The sequence below is a fragment of the Clarias gariepinus genome, chromosome 18 (assembly GCF_024256425.1).
Source record: "Clarias gariepinus isolate MV-2021 ecotype Netherlands chromosome 18, CGAR_prim_01v2, whole genome shotgun sequence".
NCBI classification, from domain to species: domain Eukaryota; kingdom Metazoa; phylum Chordata; class Actinopteri; order Siluriformes; family Clariidae; genus Clarias; species Clarias gariepinus.
In genome coordinates this window covers 28,986,080-29,009,453 of record NC_071117.1, presented here as the reverse complement: position 1 = coordinate 29,009,453, position 23,374 = coordinate 28,986,080, and the positions used below count along the sequence as shown (strand labels likewise).

The window sequence follows — 23,374 nt, the reverse complement described above, 5'->3', positions numbered from 1 at the left end:
GTGCTGCTGTGACAGAAACTTAATCCACAGTATCTGCTGTAAACCACAGTGTGGCCTTGACACGGCAGCTCCGTGCCACAGTAACCCCATCGGACACCCAGAGAGGAAGTGGTGTAGAGGTCAGGGAAATTTAAAGGGGTCAGTCCGAGTTCCAGTAATTCTCGTCCTAGCATCGTTTCAAACTGTCTAAAAAAAAATGTAAAAAAAACACCAGAAACCAAAAACACACACAGGGACAAGTGGGGAATTTACAAATTAGTACAGAATGTAACTAAACATCCCCAGACTCTTTAAAGAATTTAGACATTCTGGACAAATACTAAGGTGTCAGGTTTCAAAATTCTCTCTCCTTCTCCAGTATTATGAAATCACTCACTACTCCACTCAAAGCCAAACTAAAAGTGAAATAAAGACGCACCACCAGGACACCGGGACCTCCACGTCACCCTGAGATTTGCAAACTGTTTTACTTTATGGCTCTAAATTTCCAAGGAGACCAATTACTGAGAAAAGCCCTCACTTCTCGTTTGATATCTTTCATCTTACAAAGATTTCAAAATCAATATTTTTTAAACCAGTTCTCAAGTTTCAAATATGTTCAGAACATTTAAAATTTGTTACTTTGTTACCTTCTGGAACTTCTGGAATGTTCCAAGGAATAAATAAGGTCCACTAGTGCACGTACTTGGGTGAAGAGTTTCATTGCATACGCCCCATCATTTTGGGGGTACACCATGCCGGGTCCCTCTGGGCGGCCAGTCGTCTCTGAGTCTTTCACATACTCGGTGTATACATGCTAAACTATCGATTGACATTGATTGGCTCTGTTGATTAATGTGTATAGCCACGCCCACCTCGAGGGAAAAGGACAAAAAAAGCGTTGGATGCTGTGGGGTAATCTGGCACACAACTGCTTATAATTTTACTTCTACTTGACGGTTTGATTTAATTTATGGTGCAGGTTAAACTTCAGCCAAATACTGAAGAACTGGCAAAGTTTCTATTACATTTCGTCCAGAGGGTTTTATGTGATGCTGTGACAAAATCTGGCTGGACAGACATACAGACATACAGACAGACAGACGGACGTTTTTCGGAGACCTCCAATGTATTAAATGTAAAGATATCATTGAAAGAGCGAGTTCTGACCAACGCACAGGCAAAACCTGTCTTTTATTTCTATAGTTGTTGGAGGTTTTAGCTGAACAGATCGTGTTTTTGCACAGACATGGCCTCACATCCTGTTTGAAGATTTCACCATCAGATTTATTTGCACTTTATGAACAAAATGCTGCGCTTATTAAAATGACAGGAAACAGATTTTCATCAGCGCTGATTGCAAAACTCTCACTGTGAGACAAAATTTAAGACACACAAAATGCATGCAGAAACAGCAAGACGGCTGACTTCATGTTTAGAAAAATATGTCATATATATTATTAATATTCATTATTTTTGATGTTAATAAAACAGACAAATGCACAGTTTGTCATGACACCATGAAATGCCGTGCACACACACACTCCCCTGTCTCGAGGACATGGAAAAAGTTACCGCCTAACCTCTGGCACTGGAGACTCCTTTCAGATAAAATTACACAGTGGGCTCCTTATGCAGTAAACAACCGACCAATCAGAGTCAATCTCTGGGGTAATACAGGACTGCAGGGTGTGCTGTCGACCAGCAGGGGGCAGAGGTGCACGTTTTATTTGTACAGAAAGTCCTGCTTGAAGACATAAAGCTAAAAGTGAAAGTCATTGTAATGTTGAACTAATTTCAAGTATTTAAGGTGTCTAATAACAGAAGTCACTGGTGTGTGTGTGTGTTAATATAAAAATGATGTGTCATGATGCTATTTAACATTCTGCCATTTAAACATGTAGTATTTATTTTATATTCAGCTCTGGAGAGCCCACTGCAGTTAACTGGGGAAAACTTCTGGAATGTCATCAGGAGGAAGACGGAGGGTCACCAACCATCGAGTAAAGCTGAGCTGGGTGCTTTTTTTGCAGAAAGAGTGGTATAGGGTTACCCCACAGCAATGTGAAAAACTGGTGGAGAGACAGAACACATGGAAGCTGTGACTGCATCAGGGTTATTATTCCACCAAATAATGATTTATTAATGCAATTTAGCCAAAGCATTAACACAATATGTTTACAAATGATTTGCATTTTGTTTTATTTGAGTTATTAAAGCTCTGCAAATACGGCATGATCATGGGTTATTTTGATGTGTGATGTGTGATGATGTCGTTTCCTTGAAATTTGCACTCTAAATAACAACAGTTATATTTTGACTTTAGTAGAAATTATGTCAGCAGTTCACAAAAAATGAAACTAAGATGGTTTTATCTCACCAACACATGCAAGCTGTACGAAATAAAACAGAAGAAACTGATTATTTCACAGAAATATTCTTATTTTTTTCCAGAGCTGTATATTTTTTGGATAGCCATAACTTCACACACACACACACACACACACACACACACACACACACACACACACAGATAAAATACCCAAAGTAGATTTATTAGTAAGCTAGATAAACAAGGTGATAAAATCTTATAAAGTTTTTAACACACACACACACACACACACACACACACACACGCATCACTCTGTGGACTGTCTGATATACACTTACAGGGATCTGTTATAAATAGCACTGGTATGCACAGATGGGTGCGAAGCGTCGATTCTTCTCGAAAAGGCCGGAACGCGTCTCTGGATTTTCGATTTATGAAAATCAGGAACGTCTGAAGATCCTGAAAGCTGATTCCTGTAAGATGTGAATGCATTTATTAGTTTGTTTGTTCCTTTGTTTACTTCTGAAGATGAGCATTATCACCAGAATATCTCTTTTAGTTTCACTTTTTCTTACACAGAATGGCTCATTAAAAACACGATAAGAGATAACAGTGAGATTGTAAAATCAGGCCCGTATCTCTGGAGGAACGCCAAATAACTCATAACACAACGGCTGGGACGTGAACGTTACGATGACCAGTACGTCAAGAATAGAAATGTAGTTCTACATAACAAATCGACTTCTTGTTACTTGTTAAAACTTTGGCCTTCGGTTTATCTCTCATACGGGAACTGTGTGTAGTTAGGGCGTTAGTGGGCGGAGCTTGCATCCACGCAGCTGGAGCAGATTCACCGTTGTGCTGTTGTTGACGTGGTGCGAGTGTTACACAAATCAGATACACAATCCAGCGCTTGTATCTCACGCCCGTTTTAAGTGCGATTGTGTTACGTCCTTTTGTTCTGATGTTTGGTTTCATTTTGTAGATGCGAGTCATTCCGAAAACGAAGCTTTCCTCACAACTCCGTCACTACCACAGAATGAAGAAGTACCAGAAATAAATTGTTCTCTTTACATGAAACAAAAAAAAGGAAAAAAAAAAATCTTACATCCTCAGAAACCATGACTGGAACATAATCGTTTATTTATTTATTTCTATGTACAAATTAGCATCAGTGTGCATGTGCAGAAGATTCAAAACTCTCTAGTGCTGTTTTCATGATTTATCTTTATCTTGTTCATCTTGTGACAGCAGCATCTGGACGCGGGTGGGATTTATTAGGCAGCAAGTAAACTTTTTGTCCCTGAAGCTGATGTGTTGGAATCAGGAAAAATGGGCAAGTGTAAGGATTTGAGTGACTTTAAGAAGAGCCAGGGCGTGACTGCTAGATAACTGATGGTCAGGACCTACCAAAAGTGCTCCAAGGAAGGAGAACCACTGAACTAGCCAAGGCTCATGATACGCTTCGGGGGGGCGGGTGAAAGCTGGCCCATGTAGTCCGATAGAAGAGCTACTGTAGCTTAAACTGCTAAAAAAGTGAACAGATCACATTATCTGACCCGTATCTGACTCGTATCTGATCCCATCTGGTGGAGACCAAAAGCTCCTACAGTGGCACGTAAGCATCAGAACTTAAATACAGGGCAATAAGAGAAGGTGACCTGGTCTGGTGGACCATGTTGATGGCCATGTGTGTGTGTGCACGCGGATGTGTGTTTTGTGAGTGTGTCGTTTAGCTGGGGAACAGATGCAGTATGGGAAGAAGGCAAGTGGGCGGAGGCAGTGTGATGCTCTGGGTGCAGAGAAACCTTGGGTCCAGCTGTTCATATGGATGTTACTCTGAAACATACTGTACCACCCCACACCCCTTCATGTTCAGGAAAAGGTTTAAGGAACATGACAAAGAGCTTGTGGTGTTGATTGGCCTGCAAATTCCTGATAGAGATCTTGTTTTTATGACCTGTAAGGTAACGTTAAAGAGTAAACAGAATAAAAGCTCACTTTAGACTGTAAAGTGAAAACATTCTTCTTTGATGGTAATAAACTTGGTGTTATGAAGTGACCCTACAGGTAGAATGATGTTTCTCAGATATATAACGCATCTAAAACGTTAAAATGTAGCTACAGAAATATCAAAACTCAACATAAAAATGTTTATCTCACTATTTCATTTAGAACCACCGAAACTTAGCAATGTCCAAGAATGAAGCTCCGCCCACTATGTAATACGTCACTATAATATATATACTGTAAATGAATTTCTTTATGTTCTCTTTTGGCACACGCTAACTAGAGTGGGAACATGTTAAATCATGCTGTATCTAATTTTTTTTATTGATTGTTGGTTTTACCTTTTATTTATACAAAAAAGACACGTACTGTTTTCTTAAATGAACAAAAACTTTTCTTTACTTGATAGTCACAAAGAAATAAATATAGCACCATCATTCAGGCTTTGATTCCTGCCTCGGGTCTGTGGGTGGAGTTTGCATGTTCTCCATCCAGGGTGTACCCCTCCTTGTGCCCTAAGGCTCCTGGGATAGGCCCCCCTCCCCCACCCCCGATGACCCTGTATACACGATAAATCGAGTGTAGACTATCAGTGAGTGCATGAGTAAGTAACCTCTAACGTCATGTGTTGTTGGTTGATTAAGTATTCTATATTGGTATACATATCATACTTTCTATATTTAATTTAACTTTTTAAAAAAAGTAAATTTAATAACTAAACAAATATACATAAAAATATTGATAATATTGGTAATATAAATGTAGGTATATTTTAATATACATGTCTTCCATTTGGAGGTTGATGGAAAGCCAAGTTTTAATACTAAACTGTGTTTTTGCTAAGTAAGTATTTATTATGAGGTGAACATAGTGTGAAAAAAAAAAGTGCTTTTACCGTATATGCTAAAGGTTCTGCTTTTTAAGTGATTTAACTCAAGAAACTACACTACAAAAATATCTTGGATATGAACAAACTAATCTTATATTTTCTACTATTTAACTTATTGATTTTACAGATATTTAAAAAAACAACAACTCAGGCTTCAAATGAGAAAAAAAAGCAGCTAGGAATTTATCAGATTGTGGTCTTGTAAAAGGAAATATTTCGTAATTTAAGTACATTTCATTGCTAAGATGCCAAATTTTAGCGTGCTTGTTATTTCTGAACAGCTCAGTTCTGTCTAAACTGTGTTAGCTGGGAATGCATTTCCACGTATTGATGTGGAACTGAATGTGGAATTTTTTTTTTGGGTAGCGTAAGCAGCCTGAGTTTGCTCTGTAGGTAGACAAAAATGCCTTTTATGTCCATTTCAGGAGGAAAGCAATAAAAGGGAAAAAATGTGGGTGAATCACAGTGAGAAAGACGTCAGTATGAGTGTGTGATCCTTGGCTCAAAGAAAAGACACGCTGTCCAAGTAAGAATAATAGTCAGATTTATCTAGTATTTCAATTAATACATCAAACTATATGTACTGTAATGTATTAAACTTATTTTTTTCCAATCTTAATAGAAAATATAAATATTATAATTGACCGATAATGCAGACGTCACAAATACATGGCACTTTTCATTTCAGTTATTTCTTTCAACATCTGTTAATATCCTGGTAATCATGATTATTCTGTTATGAGGCTATATAGATATTTTAATGAAAGCTTAACAATAATTAAAAAAATTCTAACACACAGAAGTACTGCAGTTCTAAATGTATGGAGTGAAGGAAAAGATAAGCATGTTGAAGTTACCCCAGCTCTTCTCTAGCGTTCACAGTCAGCATGTTATCTCTCATGACGTGTCTTCTTGACAGCCTAGATAAGTAGTGATAATTAGTGCTACGGGGTAATCAGTTAGTACTACAGTTTGTGTCACGACATAAAAATACGATGATTCACTGACTGGGGACGCGCAGGAAATGTTAAATAAAAACACTATTTATGCTTTGGTTACGTTTGCTTCACTTTTACCAAAAAAATTGAGATCTGAAAGAAAAATAAATCAGACGGAACTGTGACCCCTCTGGTCTCTAAACAAAATCAAGGAGCTGACATTTAAAAAAAAACCACACAGAGTTTGTAGCAGCTTTCTGAGAAACGATCACCCGCTGTCTGATTCACTGATTAACGGTTTTGTGTTTTCCTTTGCTAACAGGATTTTCATGTCAGCGATGTTGAAAGGGAGTGAAAATGATGGTTAAAACAGCTGCTATTTGCTAAAGCTAAAAACGCGACCAGTATAGGTATTCACCCCATTGATCTTTTCACTAGTGTTGAATGAAAGTGAAATGAAGTAAAAGATGAGTTTAGGTGTCGCCGTGGTGGTGCTGGTGGCGTAGTGGTTAACACTGTGGCCTCGCACCTTCAGGGTCAGAGGTCGAGTCTCGTCTTGGGTCTGCGTGTAGAGTTAGCGTGTTCTCCCAGAGTACAAAGATGAAGATTAGAATAACCGCCGTTTCAAAACTTGTGAGTGTGTGGCCTGTGATAGATTGGCACACCATGCAGGGTGTCCGGATCTCATGCCCTGAGTCCCCTGGGAGAGGCTCCAGGCCCCCCGCGACCCTGAACAGGATACAGAAGTAAAAATATGAATAAATTATTATGATAAGTGAAAAATGTTTTACATTGAAAGAAGTAGCAATTTCAATCTGAATTTGTAACTTTACTGAGTGTTTGCTAGAGAACAGACTTCAGAAACAAAGAAACGATGGCACAAGCCCAGGAGAAGCTCCAGTTTTGTGAAAATTCTGTACACACTAGACGCTTTGCATGTGCTTGTAGCTGTTGTGCATTATAATGTCAGGGGTTTAAATATACAACCCAATCATTACATAATTAACTGTTGGACCAGCGTTGGTGTTGTAACTGGTTGTGGTTTTTGGCAGTTGATCTGTGGATAAGAGAGGAAGATAGATAGATAACAGGAAATGGTTTCTGACACATAAGGGACATCTGGTGGGACTGGTAGTGCACGGCCCCGAGCTTGTTCCGCTCAACTAGACGTCTTAAACTAACCTGAGCGCACCTGAGGCAGTGTGTGTGTGTGTGTGTGTGTGTGTGTGTGTGTGATACTGTTCATTTAGACTGGTGCGGATGAGGGATAAATGGTATAAGTAATTCAACGTGTAATTATTTTAGGGTGTGTGAATACAATCTCACTCTGATTGGCTTTGTTTTCACTTTGAGAACTTTACAGGGATGGGTAGAGTCCGGGGGTTGGTTTTGTTTTTGTTTTGGTCTGAAAAAATGTTCAAGGGAATGCGTAAAGAAATATGAAACTCCAAAATCTGCAGCAGAGCAAATTCTAGAACTAAAAAATTCAAATAAAAATAATAGATATAACATTATTACTTTATGAAGTATTGCACTATTACAGCACAGTGTGAGTTCATGTTACTTTCGGCATTAACAAATTATTACTATTTTTTTTATTTAAACAAATAAATGAAATACAAATAAAATATTTGTATTTATTTAACACATTAACGTACATTTTATTTGCTATTTATTTATTAATTCACAGTTAAGGGCTTAATTGTACTGAACAATAATAAACCATGTGGGTGTCAGTTCTCCTCCACAACAGGTTACTTTTTAAAAAAGTTATATTTTACTTAGATTCTTACATTTACTTATAGTTGACCTATTATCGTTAAACTTTAATTAATCATAAGAAATGTTCTTGTTAATAACTCAGGCTGAAATTTAAGCTGTAACAGGTTTAAACAGTTCACTTTAAACATCTGTTATTGGAGCGTGTCATGGGGTTAACCGTCTGGCTGAACATCACGTGATTTAGAGTAAGCTGTGAGACACAAGTGAAAGTAAAAGCAGTAAACGGCTGTGTGTGTGTGTGTGTGTGTGTGCGCACATATGTGTGTGAGAGAAGAGGGTAAAAGGGGGGGGGGGGCAGGCTTGAAGTGGTTTATTTGCATGCAAAAATAATCTGGGTTACACTTGCAGAAAAATTAAATAGCAGCTTGTCAGATATTTTCCAGTGTGTGTGTGTGTGTGTGTGTGTGTGTGTGAGAGTTAATGAATAGCACTCAGGACATCCTATTCAAGTTCATATAACCTGAACCATTACTAGAATGGATACTGCTGAGAATTCAGGGCTAGATCTGACCCAGCTGCAATAACACACACACACACACACGCACACACACACACAGGCACACACACACACACACACACACACACACATGCACGCACACACAGAATTTAGCAAAAACAGATCTACAAGAATGGGCGAAAGAAAGACATCGCCTGCAGAGCTGAAGCACGAACAACCGATCAGATTACAGAAAATGTCTTTTAGATGTTGGCTCCACATAAAACACACACAGACACACACACACACACACACACACACACACACACACACACACACACACACACATAGCATACGCCAGGACCAGCCTGGCAGTAAAATGCTTCCATTGAGGGTTGCATACATGAGGCTTCGGACCAGACGCTCTTCCCACCACAATCCTCTCGTCCTTATCCAGGTTTTGGAAGCAAGCGGAGTCTTCTGCATGGCAAAGTGAACCGAGACAGAGACAGAGACAGAGACAGGGGGAGGCAGTGACATGGGGAGAAACCCGAGCAGGAGTCCTGGAAGCGTACGTCTTTGGAGATTAGTTTAAAGCTGATAGAATAATCACATCTAATTTACACACTTACACTCTACACACACTAATCTACCAGAATGTCCAGCGGGAAAACGGTGGGAAAACGTTCACGCGGTCTAATGAGTTCAAAAAGATTAGGGACGTATGTGACAAGTATGTGACATGTGACATCATCGTCTGTCTTTTGAAAGGAACAAAGGACAGAATTCTTCACTTGTGAGTCTGGAGTGAGAGGAGGAGTGGGGTGAGACAGGGTGTGGGGTGAGACAGGGCTGATGTGGGACAGGGTGTGGGGTGAGACAGGGCTGATGTGAGACAGGGTGTGGAGTGAGACAGGGCCGATGTGGGACAGGGTGTGGAGTGAGACAGGGCTGATGTGAGACAGGGTGTGGAGTGAGACAGGGCTGATGTGGGACAGGGTGTGGAGTGAGACAGGGCTGATGTGGGACAGGGTGTGGGGTGAGACAGGTCCACATGTCAAGTCTGTCTCACTCTAATATTTACACCACTGGCTTATCGGTGACACTCAGTGGGGCCAAAACCACAATGTGTTTTTGGGAACAGCGCCACAGCTGACTGGTGACGTCTCTGATTATTTTGGACTCGGAGCTTAAATCCGGAACTGAACACACAAAGGGCTCTTTATATGATCCAGAATCAGATGTAAAAACCTTTAACAGCGTCGTCTCGCCTGCTGCTCTCTGACAATGTGAGGTTTGGTCTCGACTCAGTACACATGAACACACCCGTCTCTGCACGCTTAGGTCCAAAGAAATGTCATGAAAATTTAAACATGTCGGAGACATTTCACAGCTGGTCATGAGGACAGACAAGTCCTGAAAACACATGAGCTGAAAATAGTTGAGACTGTGCTTCCATCAGGTCTGAGACACAGAGCAGGGACACGTCTTTAGGGCCAGAGACATAAAGCAGAGACAGAGCCTGAGCAAGTATCGGCTGCGTGTGTATACACAGTATGGTAGATGTGTGCGTGTCTGGGATGGTGTGCGAGTGTGTGTTTGTGTGCGAGTGTGTGTTTGTGTATTTAAAATAAAATGACTTGATCTCCTGCAGATTTTGTAAGTTTCCCCACTTGGAAGAAAGAAATGAAGGGTCTATAATATCATCATAGGCTTCACTGGAAGAAAGTGCTGTGGTTAGGTGAGGCCAAAATTGAGCTCTTTGACATCAACAAGACAATGCTGAGTGTGACCCCAAGACCACCGTCCCTACCGTCAAGCACGGAGGTGGAAACATCATGCTTTGGGGGCGTTCCTCTGCTAAAGGTACAGGCCAACTTTGTCACATTAGGGGGGTCAATGGATGGGCCATGCACTGTACTTCATCCAACATTTTGGATGAGAACCTCCTGAAGATAGGTCGTGGCTGGGACGGCTCAAGAAGAGGCAAATTAAGGTCATGGAGTGGCCTAGTCAGTGTCTAGACCTTAATCCTTTGGAACATGTACAGTAAATGCAGAAACTTTGAGGTGACAGGCAGGTAACCTGAAGGATTTCGAGAAGATCCTAAAGAAGATCCTAAAGAAGATCCTAAAGCATCCACCTACATGCAAACCTGATAACCAACGACAAGAAACGTCTAGCCTCAGCGCTTGCCAACAAAACCAAGTACTAAGTCATGGTTTACTTGAGGATCAAATACTTATTTTACTCGCTGAAAATGCAAATTTATGCAATTTATACTCCTGTAGTAGATGTTCTGTCTCTGTCCTTCACAATAAACCCAGTGATGTAAATGTTAGAGTCCTCATCTCTCTACAACACACAGGACTCTTATTCACAGTGCTGGAGTCATGTGCATCGTCCCACAGGGTATAGAGCAGTGTATTATACTGTATGTACGAGTGTGTGTGTGGGTGTGTGTGTGTGTGCTCGCGCGCGTGCGTGCCTCCAGCGCCGCAGCAGAAACTTTCACTTTCGGTTTTCTCTCAGCGTCCGTGAGATTGTGTGTGTGTGCGCGCGCCACTGAGTGATGTGTTCGGGACGGAGAGAGCACGCGCTCAGGAGACCGGGCTCGGGTTCTGCACAGGGTTCTGAGAGGAGCGCGCGGGGGGTCCAGGGGACAGGTGAGTCGGGCGCGCGCTCGGTGCAGATGCCGGGGACGCGCTCTGCTTTAGAGAGAGAGAGAGAGACACAGCACTGTGTGTGTGTGTGTGTGTGTGTGTTTAATAGCGACCTGCGTGGTCACGATTTTAAAAAGAAGAATTTTGTCTGAATTGTGTGTGTGTGTGTGTGTGTGTGTGTGTGTGTGTGAAGACAATCATAGCATTACCTGACAGTGCTTCGCGTGTGTATGTGTGAGAGTGTGTGTGTGTATGTGTGAGAGTGTGTGTGTGTGTGTGTGAGAGTGTGTGTGTGTGAGAGTGTGTGTGTGTATGTGTGAGAGTGTGTGTGTGTATGTGTGAGAGAGTGTGTGTGTGTGTGTGTGTGTGTGTGTGTGAGAGTGTGTGTGTGTGTATGTACGTGTTGAACACATATTATATATATACACACACATACTGCACAAAAAAATGAAGGGAGCACTTAGTCCCGATTTGACTTGAACCGTACATACACATATGAGGGGCGTTCAAGTCAAACCGGGACTAAGTCTTCCCCTAATTCTTTTGTGCAGTATGATATATATATATAGTGTATATGTACAGCATGTTTTGTTAGTATGTGTATGTAGGTTTTATGTGTGTGTGTGTCACGCCTACATGTACAACGTGTGCGCAGCTTGTTAAACGTCCGCAGAATGACAAGAACTCCTAACAGTGTATTCTCCTAACAGTTCTTGTGGGGACCTTCAGCTGGTCCTTCAACTGCTTCACGACTATTTGTTACTTTTTCATTTTAATATCTAACGGAAAAATGAGGCAGCTGTTAAAAAATAAACAAATTTAAAATATTATAAATAAATAATATAAAAATCTAAAACAAAATTTCAATTGAGCTCAATTTTCTTTGTATACCGCTTTTAACAACGGTCATTGTCGCAAAGCAGCTTTATAGAATTGAAAGAAAATGATTGAAGTTTGTATGAAATGTGAAAAAAATCATTTAAATCAAAATGATTAGATAAGATATGATTAGATAAAAAGAGTGAAAATATCTTTTAATGTAATTATTTTAGTTCTTCTAATGAACTGCATTAATAATGTATGAGGATAAAATAAAAATGTGTGTGAGAGTGTGTGTGTGTGTGTGTCAGAGTGTATTATCCTGAAATGGTGAGCAGATTAATACACGCATTTTAGTTTTTCTGTACTCACATTAGTGCAGATAGTAAATGCTACAAACTACACGCTTTAACTTACGCAACTAAAAACAAATATTTAAAGCTTTTAGTTTTAAGTAAAATATATTTTTTTCCTGAGGACCAGCTGAAGGTCCTCACAAACTGAAAACTGTCAGATATTGTTATTCACAATCCCCCACCACACACACACACACACACACACACACAGTTTGATGTAATGAGACATGCGAGGCTCCTCCTCCTTTAGAGTGATACTCATTCTTATCCCTCTCTCTGTTTCTCCTTTTCTCCGTTAGATATCCGACAGTCACTCGTGTACACATGGCCATGATGGAGAGGAAGAAGCATGGTGCATCACAACGAACCTCCTGACCCCTCTGCCTTGCCGCAAGACGTCGTGTCAGTCGCTGTGTCTCCTCCGTCTGCTCTGACTCTCTCGGACCCTCAGACCCACTTCCGGCTTTTTCGGGACGCGGACGAGCGGTCCTTAGTGTCTGTGACGACACAGTTCCTGGGGAACAGTGGATTTTACTGGGGTCCCCTGGATGTGGACGAAGCTCACACCAGACTGGCGTCTCTTCCAGTCGGCACCTTCCTAATCCGGGACAGTATGCAGACGGACGTCTTCTTCACGCTGAGCTATCGTGCTGCGGACGGACCCACCAGCGTCCGCGTCCTCCTTAAAGGAGGAAGGTTCGTCCTGGATGGGAGCAAACACAATTTCCCCTGCTTGTTCGAACTGCTGCGGTTTTACATGACGTCCCCTAAGAGGAGTCTGAAGCAGCCGTACAGGGGTCCTGCACCACAAAAACTCCAGGAGTTGTGCAGGAGAGCCGTGGTGAAAACCTTCGGAAAGGAAAACCTGGAGAAACTTCCCGTGAGCTCTGTGCTGAAAGGTTTCCTTCAGTCATATCCTTTCAGCATTTGAAAAGTATGCTGTGTCCTTGTATATTTATTCATACGGGATTTTACAGACCATCATGTCTTGTTCATTACGTCCATGATTGTGGTACCATTACCTTTAAATGCACTACATCAGGAGTTTATCCTGATCTTCTTCACTCACCTGCTATGCAGGCCATCTGGTATTTATTCATTTTGTTTTTGTACTTTGTGTCACCTGGTAAACAACATAGGAAATGTAAGATGTAAGTGTAAGATATGTTTATAAGTTCTGTAATACCACGATGCTGTAGACAAACGAGTACTGTAAAACGCATTTCATAAGGCATTCTAAACATTAATAAAAGACTGTAGTTATTTCTTCTGTGCGCTTTTTTTCTTTTTAAATATTCACTTCCTAAAACATTTTTTTTTAAAACAAAAACAGTTAATTCTTTTGTCTCCGAGCTCCTCCCACTGAAAAGTCTGTAAATCATCTGATTATTACTGCATTTAGAAGAAACAGAAAGAGAAAGTAGTTCTTTAGAATTTTGCTATACCTCATCCTGTCTTTCATTTGTATGCAAACCCACACACTCACACAAACGTTTTGTTTTTCAAAGGAAAGGAACGAGTATGCATTAAACAAGTGGCCGAAAATCCCATGGAGTAATCTGCATATTCATTTAATCATCAGGATCTTTTTTTTTTTTTATTATTTAAAAAAAGAGATACCTAGAGAATTCAAGCATACACACTCAGAAAAAAATATACCCGGTAAAATTTATATAAACATAATATTATTATTTCATAGAATTTTATATTTTTATATCTAAGTTATATATAAAAATTAACTAAGAAAGACGTTGGTCACAAAACCACAAACAAAGAGTTTAGCACAGATACACATTTATTTCTGTAAATGTGAACAAGTTAAAAAATAACTGTAGAGACAAATCTAGCCTCAAACCATGAGGACTTTAATTCTAATTAAAGTTATCCTTAACGCCTAATTCTCGAATCTGATGGGTGTTGATAAACGTGTCGTTCTTTAATAAACCACTGCTAATATTAAAGCCACTTTATCACTGCACACCAGCACAGCAGATTTCCATATCTAATCTTAAATCTAACTCTGACCACAAAGAAATGTTTTCATGCTTTCGGTTTTGAACAAACGAAAAAGAAAAAAAAAAACAGGAAAATATAACTATGGTTTAAAAAAAGCACATTTCATGTTCTCGGGTATCTCAGCGATATTATTTTTTCCTTTTTTCTTTCCCCTTGCCTGCTTAGGTTTGCCAAATCACACATGAAAACAGTTCCCTTCATCCTCCTCTGAAATCTGCTCAAATCTCTTTCTTCAGGATGGCTGTATAAACCAACTGCGCCCCCTGGTGGACACAGCGTCTGTCATACAGAAATAAAAAATAAATACATTCCTCACACAATGCTAAAAAGATAAACAGATTATGAGACAAAAAACAACAACAAAACAAAAAAGAAAGCAAGAAGACAGAAAAAAAATGAGATCATTGAGACATTTCTGAGAAATAAAAAAAATCATGTGAGGATAAAGAATCCATTGAGCTTGAAGCGAAAGTGAAAGCGTAAACTGAAAAGTATTCCCTGGATGTGTGACAAGAATAACAAGGCAGAAAAGACAAACGAAGAGCAAAACGGACATGCAAAAGTAAACACACCCCAAGCTAATTAGCCTGTTTGATGTAAACCGACGTCTATCAGAAAGTCGAATGGCTCCGCTCGTGTCGTAGCGTTTACTTTCAACTCAACTGAGATTCTGCTGAAGGTAGAACGTGAGATTTAACTGGAGATTAAACAGCGACACGGGTCACCCTGAGACTGACAGGAGGAAAGAAACACTAATCATAATAACAGCAACACGTTTTAATTTCTACATCTTAGCATGGATTTTGTGCGGTGTAGGTGTTGGCGTCTGCTGAGTTAAAGTGATAAGTCTTTGTTTGGACCTTTTATCCAACCTCAGAATGAAGATTATCGCTAATGTTTTGCACACGGCGTTGGGAATCAAACCCACACCCTGGCGGTGCAAGGCAACAGTGCTAACCACTACACCACCTATATCATATGTTTATTATATGTTCTCAACGGACCATACTATAGAAATGATGATGAAATGATGACATCACGGAGCTGCTGGAAGTCGGACACACGGGTTCAGGTCTGGAGACATTTTCGGACACAAACACATGGACATGATGAATAGGTCATGTGACTCGGCATGGTTAGAGATGCACAGCTTTTATCACTTGGGGCGTACTTACTTTTGTTTCCAGCTATTGACAATAATGTCTGTATGTTGAGTTATTTTTCAGAGGACCGTAAATCTATACTGTTACACAAGCTGACCCTAAAATATATATAAGTGTCATTTCTATAGTCTTGTCCTCTGGGAAAATAAACCTGAATGTTTGCTGAAATTGGGGGTGTACTTACTTTTGTGAGCGGGTGTAAGATTATTAAGCTTACATTCAATAAATATATTTCTATATATTGTGAAATAAAAAAAGTGTTATGAAAATACTGTGAACTTAATTAAAATGATGTAGAAAAGATGTTTCACGTAAACCTTTAAACCCAAATCACTGTGATAATAATCAAAAGAAAGATGAGTGCTTATACACTCTGATGAAAAGATGGAAGTGGTTATGTTTATAAGAATCTAAATCATCCTGTGAGATTGTGTTAAAGCCGGTTAAACCTGCCGGACTGCTGACTGAGGATAAACGCTGACATTAAACAAGCGCCATTGATATAATGATTATTTCAAACTACATAAGAAAGTTTAAAACAGTCAACATGTTGGAATGCAATCCTTCAACAAAATTCCCTCCTGTCGATCCACCCGAAGAGCTTTCACATGCGTACACGCGCACACACACACACACACACACACACACACACACAGGTTGGGTTCAAGAGTTTTAATCCTGATATCATGTAACAATTTAATTGCAGCACTGATTTCAGATAACTGTCTCCAGACAGATGGTGAACCGGTCACACCAGAATGAACAAGAACATAGTTTTGGTTTATGCAAATTCATTTTACGCTGTAGGATGAGCTCAGAGTTCAAAGTGAAATTTTGGCTTCACACGTTTTCTTAAACCTTAAACAATAATTAACTGGACGGTAAAGGGACAGGAGATGGCGAAGGGACATGGCAGACCAGGAAGTAGATGGTGGAAAAACATGTGAGCAGACCATGGCACAACACGGCACATGAGATTAAAGAGTATAATCATTAAACTGGGCGGCCCAGTGATTTAGTGGTTGGCACTGTGGCCTTGCACCTCCAGGGTCTGTGTGCACCTCCACCTCTGGGTTTATCCCCACCTCAGGGTCTGTGTGCAGGAAGTTTGCATATTTTCCGTGTGCTTGGTGGGTTTCCTCTGCGTACTCTGGGGTTTCATCCAGCAGTCTGACTGGAGTTCCCAAATTGCCCGTAGTGTGTGATTGTGTGAGTTTGTGTGTGAGTACTGTATATATATATATATATATATATATATATATAAAAAAAAAAAAAAAAAAAAAAAAATATATATATATATATATATATATATATGTCTTTCTCTCTCTCTTTAAATATATATATCATATTATATATTTAGACATTTTAGTTTTATGCTAAAAGCTACACACCAAACTGTGTTTCCTTTATTATGATTTCTTTTAGCTTCTAGATATTTTTATGGGCGGCTACATGCTACAGCTACATCTAAACAAAGATCATCAAAATAAAAAATGTGAAAAGACCTAAAGCGCTGTAACAGCAGCAGAGAACACGGCTTTGCTGATCTCAGACGTGAGACACGGCAAGAAGTGTGTGTGTGTGTGTGTGTGTGTGTTCTTCTGCAAAAACTTAAGCATAATAATAATAATCACAATAATTATAATACATAGCAGAATAAAGTAAGATGTTGATAGTGTTACAGTAGAGGTGATTAACTGCTCTGCACAGGACCAGAAGAAAAGTGAAGGACTGGTGGATGTTTGTGCTGTTCATCACCAGTGCAGGGGAATGCAAGAAGTCTCATCACCGAAGGTCAGGAATGCAAATAATGTGTGTCAAAGCTACACCATGAGTCAAATATAATAACAAGGAGCGAGCATGTGCTTCTACAGTAAATGCACCAGCCTCGTCTAACTGGTAGACCAGGACAGGAGGAACGTAGATAATGAGCCTAATTAAATCCTAAACCATACCAATGTGGGCATCACCTACAAAACAACCAGGGACGCAGCAATGAAGGATAAAGAGCGACTGACACAGGGGCGGTAAATAAGCAAGATAATTAATTAGGATTTAGAGGAGAGGCTGGGGGAATGTGTGCGCTGGGAACTGGGACAAATTTCAACATGAAATCAACATGAGCACAAAGGAACACAGGAAACACCCTGACACAGTTATTTATCATTATAATCCAAGTTCTCTAGACCAACACTAAATACATTTCTCACCGAATGTGCGGATTTCTTCTCAAACCTGGTCGTTTCTGATCATTTCTGGAGACTTTAATATTCATTTTGAGAATCCAGAAGACCCTCTGAGAACAGCATTTATGTCCATACTGGACTCAGTAGGAGTAAATCAGTGTGTAGTAGGACCCACTCATAAAGCAGGTCAGACTTTAGACTTAAGTATAAGAAATATAATTTCAATTCCACACAGCTGAAATACAGTATTTGTGCTGATTTTATGTGTATGCGCCAAAGAAGCTACTTCTGAAGTTTATGCCAAAATGGAAGTGACCAATCTTGCCTCCCTAAATATTTTAAATTGCTAACTTCAGCCATTTCGGGGCACATACTGTATAAAATCATCTCCCAAAAACAGTTATGCAGTATTGGCGTGTAGTATAAGTGTTATACTGTCTCAATTGAAACAATAATCAAATTAAATGCAAAATATTCATATTTCTTTATGAATATAAATTAGAATAATTATGTAAGCTCCTAGAAGCATATGACCTGTAAAAGCTGTTGCGTAAACAGTTTTTTTTGGTAAAAGCTTAAAAAACAAAAAATCTGTAGTGTCCGTAACCATGTCAAATTCACGTTACAATATCTTAACAAATTTGCATTTTAGAATAATACATTTTTTCTGGTTTATGTCTTTTCTTGTGAAATATAAATTGTTTCATTTAAATGACAGTTAAGATCATTGAAAGATTTTAATTCTAAACAGTTACTGTACAGACACTAAAACATAAAAGGGCATGAAATTGTATTTAGCAGATGTGTTTCTTTTTATTTGATAAAAACAAAAATGTGTATTGCATGGATCAGGAGATAAGAAACATTAAGTATTATAAAAAATAGTGTTATGTGATCCAGTCTGAAAAGTCACTTTTTCACCTACAGTAGGTGAGACACTTTTGGTGGCTCAGTGGTAGGTTTCCCGTCTGCCATGTGGAAGTCCTGGGTTTAAATCCCAGCCAGTGCCTAAACCCCATTCACTGGATGCAGTGCTGGTCCAAAGCCCGGATAAAATGGGAGGGTTTGCATCAGGAAGGACACCTGGCATAAAACCCTGTGCCAAGTTGTTGTACTAACAACAACCATGTTTTGGCCGATAGTCCAAAGTTATCTTAGATCACTATCTTGCCTCAGTAAGTTTGGCATCAGTAAGTTTATCAGTTATTTCCCAGAGTTATCAACTATGATTGGATCACCATCTGACTTGATCAGGTGACAACATTCTATAAGGAGTCCACGTACCTTAGATAATGCAGCTCCATTACTAGAGACTGCTCAAAAATTAGAACGTACATAAATGGCATCAAACTAAATTGTTAGTATTTCAAATAGCATGCAACATAAAGGTATCTCTCGACTTTTACAGAAAATAACAAAAAGAATTTATTTAATACTGTGGCAAAATTACCTAGGAATAAGGCCACTACAGACATTTCCACATAAGTATCAGGAAAAAAATATAAAAACAGACAATTTAATAAACCTTTAATAGATTAACTATATGAGTTACTATATATTCTGCACATTACTGTATTTACCTTATATCATTACCACATACTGCACTTCCTGTACATTAATCACTCTCACCCCTGTACAGGTCCACTCACACCCTCATCCTCATCTGGTTAGATGATAAGACCATTAAATTGATTTTGTGCATATAATTTACACAATGACAAAACGTTGCATCTAATGTAATCTAATCTGATCTGATATAATCTAATCTAGTCTAATCTAGTCTAATCTAATGATTTTAGAAATAACTGAACCCACAAACCTAAATTACAGTATAATCCATCACAATGAGTGAAATGAAAAAGTGCATCAAGATTATTAGGATATCAGTGACACAGGAAGGTCTTTATAACACACACTGTGCTGAAAATAAAGGAAATGTATTTGTTTTCAGAAGTAGTAGTAATAATACTGCGGTACCTTGGCATATGAATGCCATGCCTCACACATTTTTGCCTAAAAAACAGAAATTTTGCAAGAAATTTGCATCTGCATATGAGTAAATGGACCGAGCCGAACCGAACACTGGGTAAGTACGTCCGGTGAAGTGAGTTAACTTGACAAAAGTTTTGTCAAGACTGGGATTTATTGATGCTGAGAAATAAATAATGTTTTAAACAATGAAAGTTAAAACTAAAATTGATGAAAATTGGTGTCATTTCCATGATTCACTGATCTCACGGCTCCTGCATAAAAGTATGTGTGAAGTATAAAAATGAGTAATTTCTCATGGACTGGATATTGTCTTGCACCGCCACTAGAGGTCAGTATGACTGCAGAGCTCTCCAAAGCATGGTACATGTTCAGAAACCAGCTGGCCTGCAAAACCCCCCTGAAAGCTGTGAGGAACATTGCGTTTCAGATCTTATTTCAGTCATCTTGCCTGCTATTAGTCTTCAGGCTCACATCACAGCAGTATTTTACCATCAGAGATTCTCACAAATAGTCTGCAACACTGACTATTAGGCTTTAAACCGTCTGTTATCCCATCAGATCAAAGCAGCTGCTGGATTTTGCACAAGTGCCTCAAGGTCGGATCGGATTAAGTGGTAGCGCTTACACACACTTGTCTTACACACACACACACACACACACTAGTCTTGTGATGATTTTCCATTGACGTAATCATGAATGTTGATGCGTAAACACATAATATTGACCACAAATAACCAAAAAGGAACATCTTGCAGTTTTTTGGTGGTGTTTAGAACACCTGAGCTCAGGTGTGGAGTTTCACATTTTCTTCATGTGTCAGTGTGCGTTTCCTAAAACGTCTTTGGTTTCCTCCTACCTCCTGTCAGTGGATTGGTTACACCTAATTACCCCTAGGTGTGGACATGTGTGTCATGGCGTCATGTGTATTCCCAGATCCTGCCCAGTTCTCCCAGGATCCACCGTGACCATAAGGTGGAAATAGACCAAATTTAAAATGTTGACCTTTAATTCATTGACGATAACACTCATCTGTCGTTAGCATCCTGTTCTCTCTCTGTCTCGAGATATCATGTCATGAGATAAGCACTAATGCTGAGGAATATTGAGATATTTGGTCACGTCAAAAAGTCAAAAAGCTAAAGAGGGATTTTACCGTATAAAAGAAAAGGAAGATCAAAGTCTCCGAGCTCAGTCAAGGTTCGGACCTGAAATCGTAAAAAGACTCAAAGCCGAGAGAGCGCACGCACTCCCTCGGGAGTTTGAAGGAGATTGAAGTATTTCAAAAGGAAGAATGGAATGAAGACCATTGAATCCAGATGTACAGTGATAATTCCAACAATGACTCACTTCTGCAGTACAAACCTACGGCACTTCCTCTTTTTCCTGCCTGAGGTTTTATCAGTTACAGGGTCACAACTGAAAAAGGGAAAAATGGCTGATGTGGTTTATGATGTCGGGTTTTGTATTGTATCTATACAGTACATGTAACAATCTAAAAAAAAACACCCACACAGTTATATCCTGAAGATTACGCTGTAAGATACGGATGCAACAAAAACCACGCTGATTTACATTCGTTTAGAGCTGTTGTTTGTTTGTGATTCATCTTTCTAGCGCAGCCTGGTTACTGAAACTAGTGCTGATGTTCTGTCTTTAAATTCCTACATTTTGAAAGTTTAACTACGCCATTGTTTGTTTTCTTTTGTATTTATACACTGTACTGTATATATTTGTACTACTTTATGTCTTTACTTTGTATTTGCACATCTTATCTTATCCTGCCAGAGTTTCCTACCAGTAGCAAAACTTTACAGTTATGTCAGTCTGTCATAGTTTCTCAATATCTCCTACAGTACCTACCTACCTACCTATAAACAGTTGTAGCACTGCAGAAATCTAGTACGGTTTTATCAAAGGTAACATTTCCTGACATACCAGTAGCACTTTTTGTCATGCTGTTTTTAACGTTATCAGAATATAATTCTTATCACTTTAACACTGGTAGCACAATCTGACATGGGAATTTAACGTCATCCATCAGTCTGCAAGCCAACCTTAAATTACATAGGCGTATTTAAAATGTACAATAAAACACAAAATAATAAAAAAGAAACTCTCAATACTAAATATGAACCCACAAATTGCTGGGAGTGGAAGCATGGATTTATGGACGTGGCGCTAAAACAGCGAAATGTGACATATTTCAGGTTAAGATGATACGTTTTCAAAGAACACCAGCTGAAACATAAACTTAACATGCTGGTTTCCATAGCAACATGGAGGATCAAACCTAATATATTTAAAGTTATAAGGTTTAATCGAAAATGTTTGTTGCTCTGAATACATTCAGCTAACATTTATGGAAGGAGTCTCCAGTGTCAGGAGGTGTTTACACCATGTTTCTAATGTAACCTAAGACTTATCTAAACATGAACTATAAATCGATAAACATTGTGAGTATAAACTATTAAACTGTAATGACTAAAATCAAAGTGTTAATATTAGTGTATTTGTTTGATGCATTGTTTTTTTTATTGTTTTGGATAATTTAAGCCACGCCCACCTACAGTATGAAGTTAAACCTGAATCCAGGTAGTGGTTTTGTTCATACAGTGCTGCTGCTACTGTACTTCACATGATCTTGTTAGAAATAAAGTGATACATTGCTTAAAATATACTACGTGTATTTTAAAACAAGGGCACCTACTTTTTTGTGTAAAAGAACAAGCATTAGAAGAGTTATAAATAATCTGAGGCTTAAACCGTCTTGCTATGAACAGGTAACGTCAGACTCGTGCTGCGGCGGCGGCGGCGGCGCATCTCCTCTACTTTTAATCCAGCGAGTCTGATATTACACATCAGTGACATCAGATCTGGCTGTTGGACAATTTCCTGCCATCATCTATGAAAGTGGGTCGCCACGAAACCCAACTACAAAAGACTTGTGAGTGTGTGTGTGTGTGTGTGTGTGTGTGTGTGTGTGTGAGTGTGTGTACAGTATGTGTGTCTTTTTCATTCCTTGCAGTTTCATACTGATCCAGATACAAACAGAAACAATCAAAGGCTGAATAAAAAGAAATCAAGGAACTCCCTTATTTATTCATTATTAACACACACACACACACACACACACACATGCAGAGCTATATGATTTATGCAACAAAGCAAAGATTAAATAATTACAAATGGAGTTGAGTTGAATTTTCTTTGAAGAAGAGGGCTGACACCCACCAACCCACACACACACACACACACATACACACACACACACACACACACACATTACTGGATATATGTACAGGTAATTAGTAGTCAGATCAGATAGTTAAAGATGTGTACAACTCAATGAACATGTAGAAATGAATGAGTGAGTGAACTGACTAATGAATGAAAGAGAGAGAGAGAGAGAGAGAGAGAGAGAGAGAGTCTGGCTCGCCTTGGCACAAAAAATAAAATATATAAAAAAAAAAGGATGTGGGAAATTGCTGTCTCCATGGAAACCCACTTTTCAGTGTGTCACCACTTTTGTTATCAAACAGGCCTCAGTGTGTTACATAAAGACACACACACACCTTCGATATACAGCACAACATGTAACTACAGGCAGAAATACAATACTACACACACACACACACACACACACACACATACACACACACACACATACACATACACACACACACACACACACACACACACACCTTTAAAGCAAAACACAATATATAATTAAGTACAGAAATAAAATAACAAACAAACACACACACACACACACACACACACACACACACCTTCAATAGCAAACTCTGGGTATCT

General features: G+C 39.2%; 1 protein-coding gene across 2 annotated transcripts; it reads left to right on the top strand.

Moving 5' to 3' along the window:
- Window positions 1–5,414: 5,414 nt before the first annotated feature.
- On the top strand, window positions 5,415–13,471 carry socs1b (suppressor of cytokine signaling 1b). Of its 2 annotated transcripts, none has more exons than XM_053476606.1 (2): window positions 5,415–5,736; window positions 12,504–13,471. In XM_053476606.1, the coding sequence occupies exon 2, from the start codon at window positions 12,554–12,556 to the stop codon at window positions 13,133–13,135; it is 582 nt and encodes a 193-aa protein (XP_053332581.1). In that variant the 5' UTR covers window positions 5,415–5,736; window positions 12,504–12,553; the 3' UTR covers window positions 13,136–13,471. The 2 variants fall into 2 exon arrangements, with proteins under 2 accessions (XP_053332581.1, XP_053332580.1); XM_053476605.1 differs by lacking the exon at window positions 5,415–5,736 and adding an exon at window positions 10,860–11,032.
- The last annotated feature ends 9,903 nt before the right edge of the window (window positions 13,472–23,374 follow it).

Bases quoted from the DNA above. Each gene is read 5' to 3' on its own strand.
- socs1b (XM_053476606.1), top strand. From the start codon at position 12,554: ATGGTGCATCACAACGAACCTCCTGACCCCTCTGCCTTGCCGCAAGAC.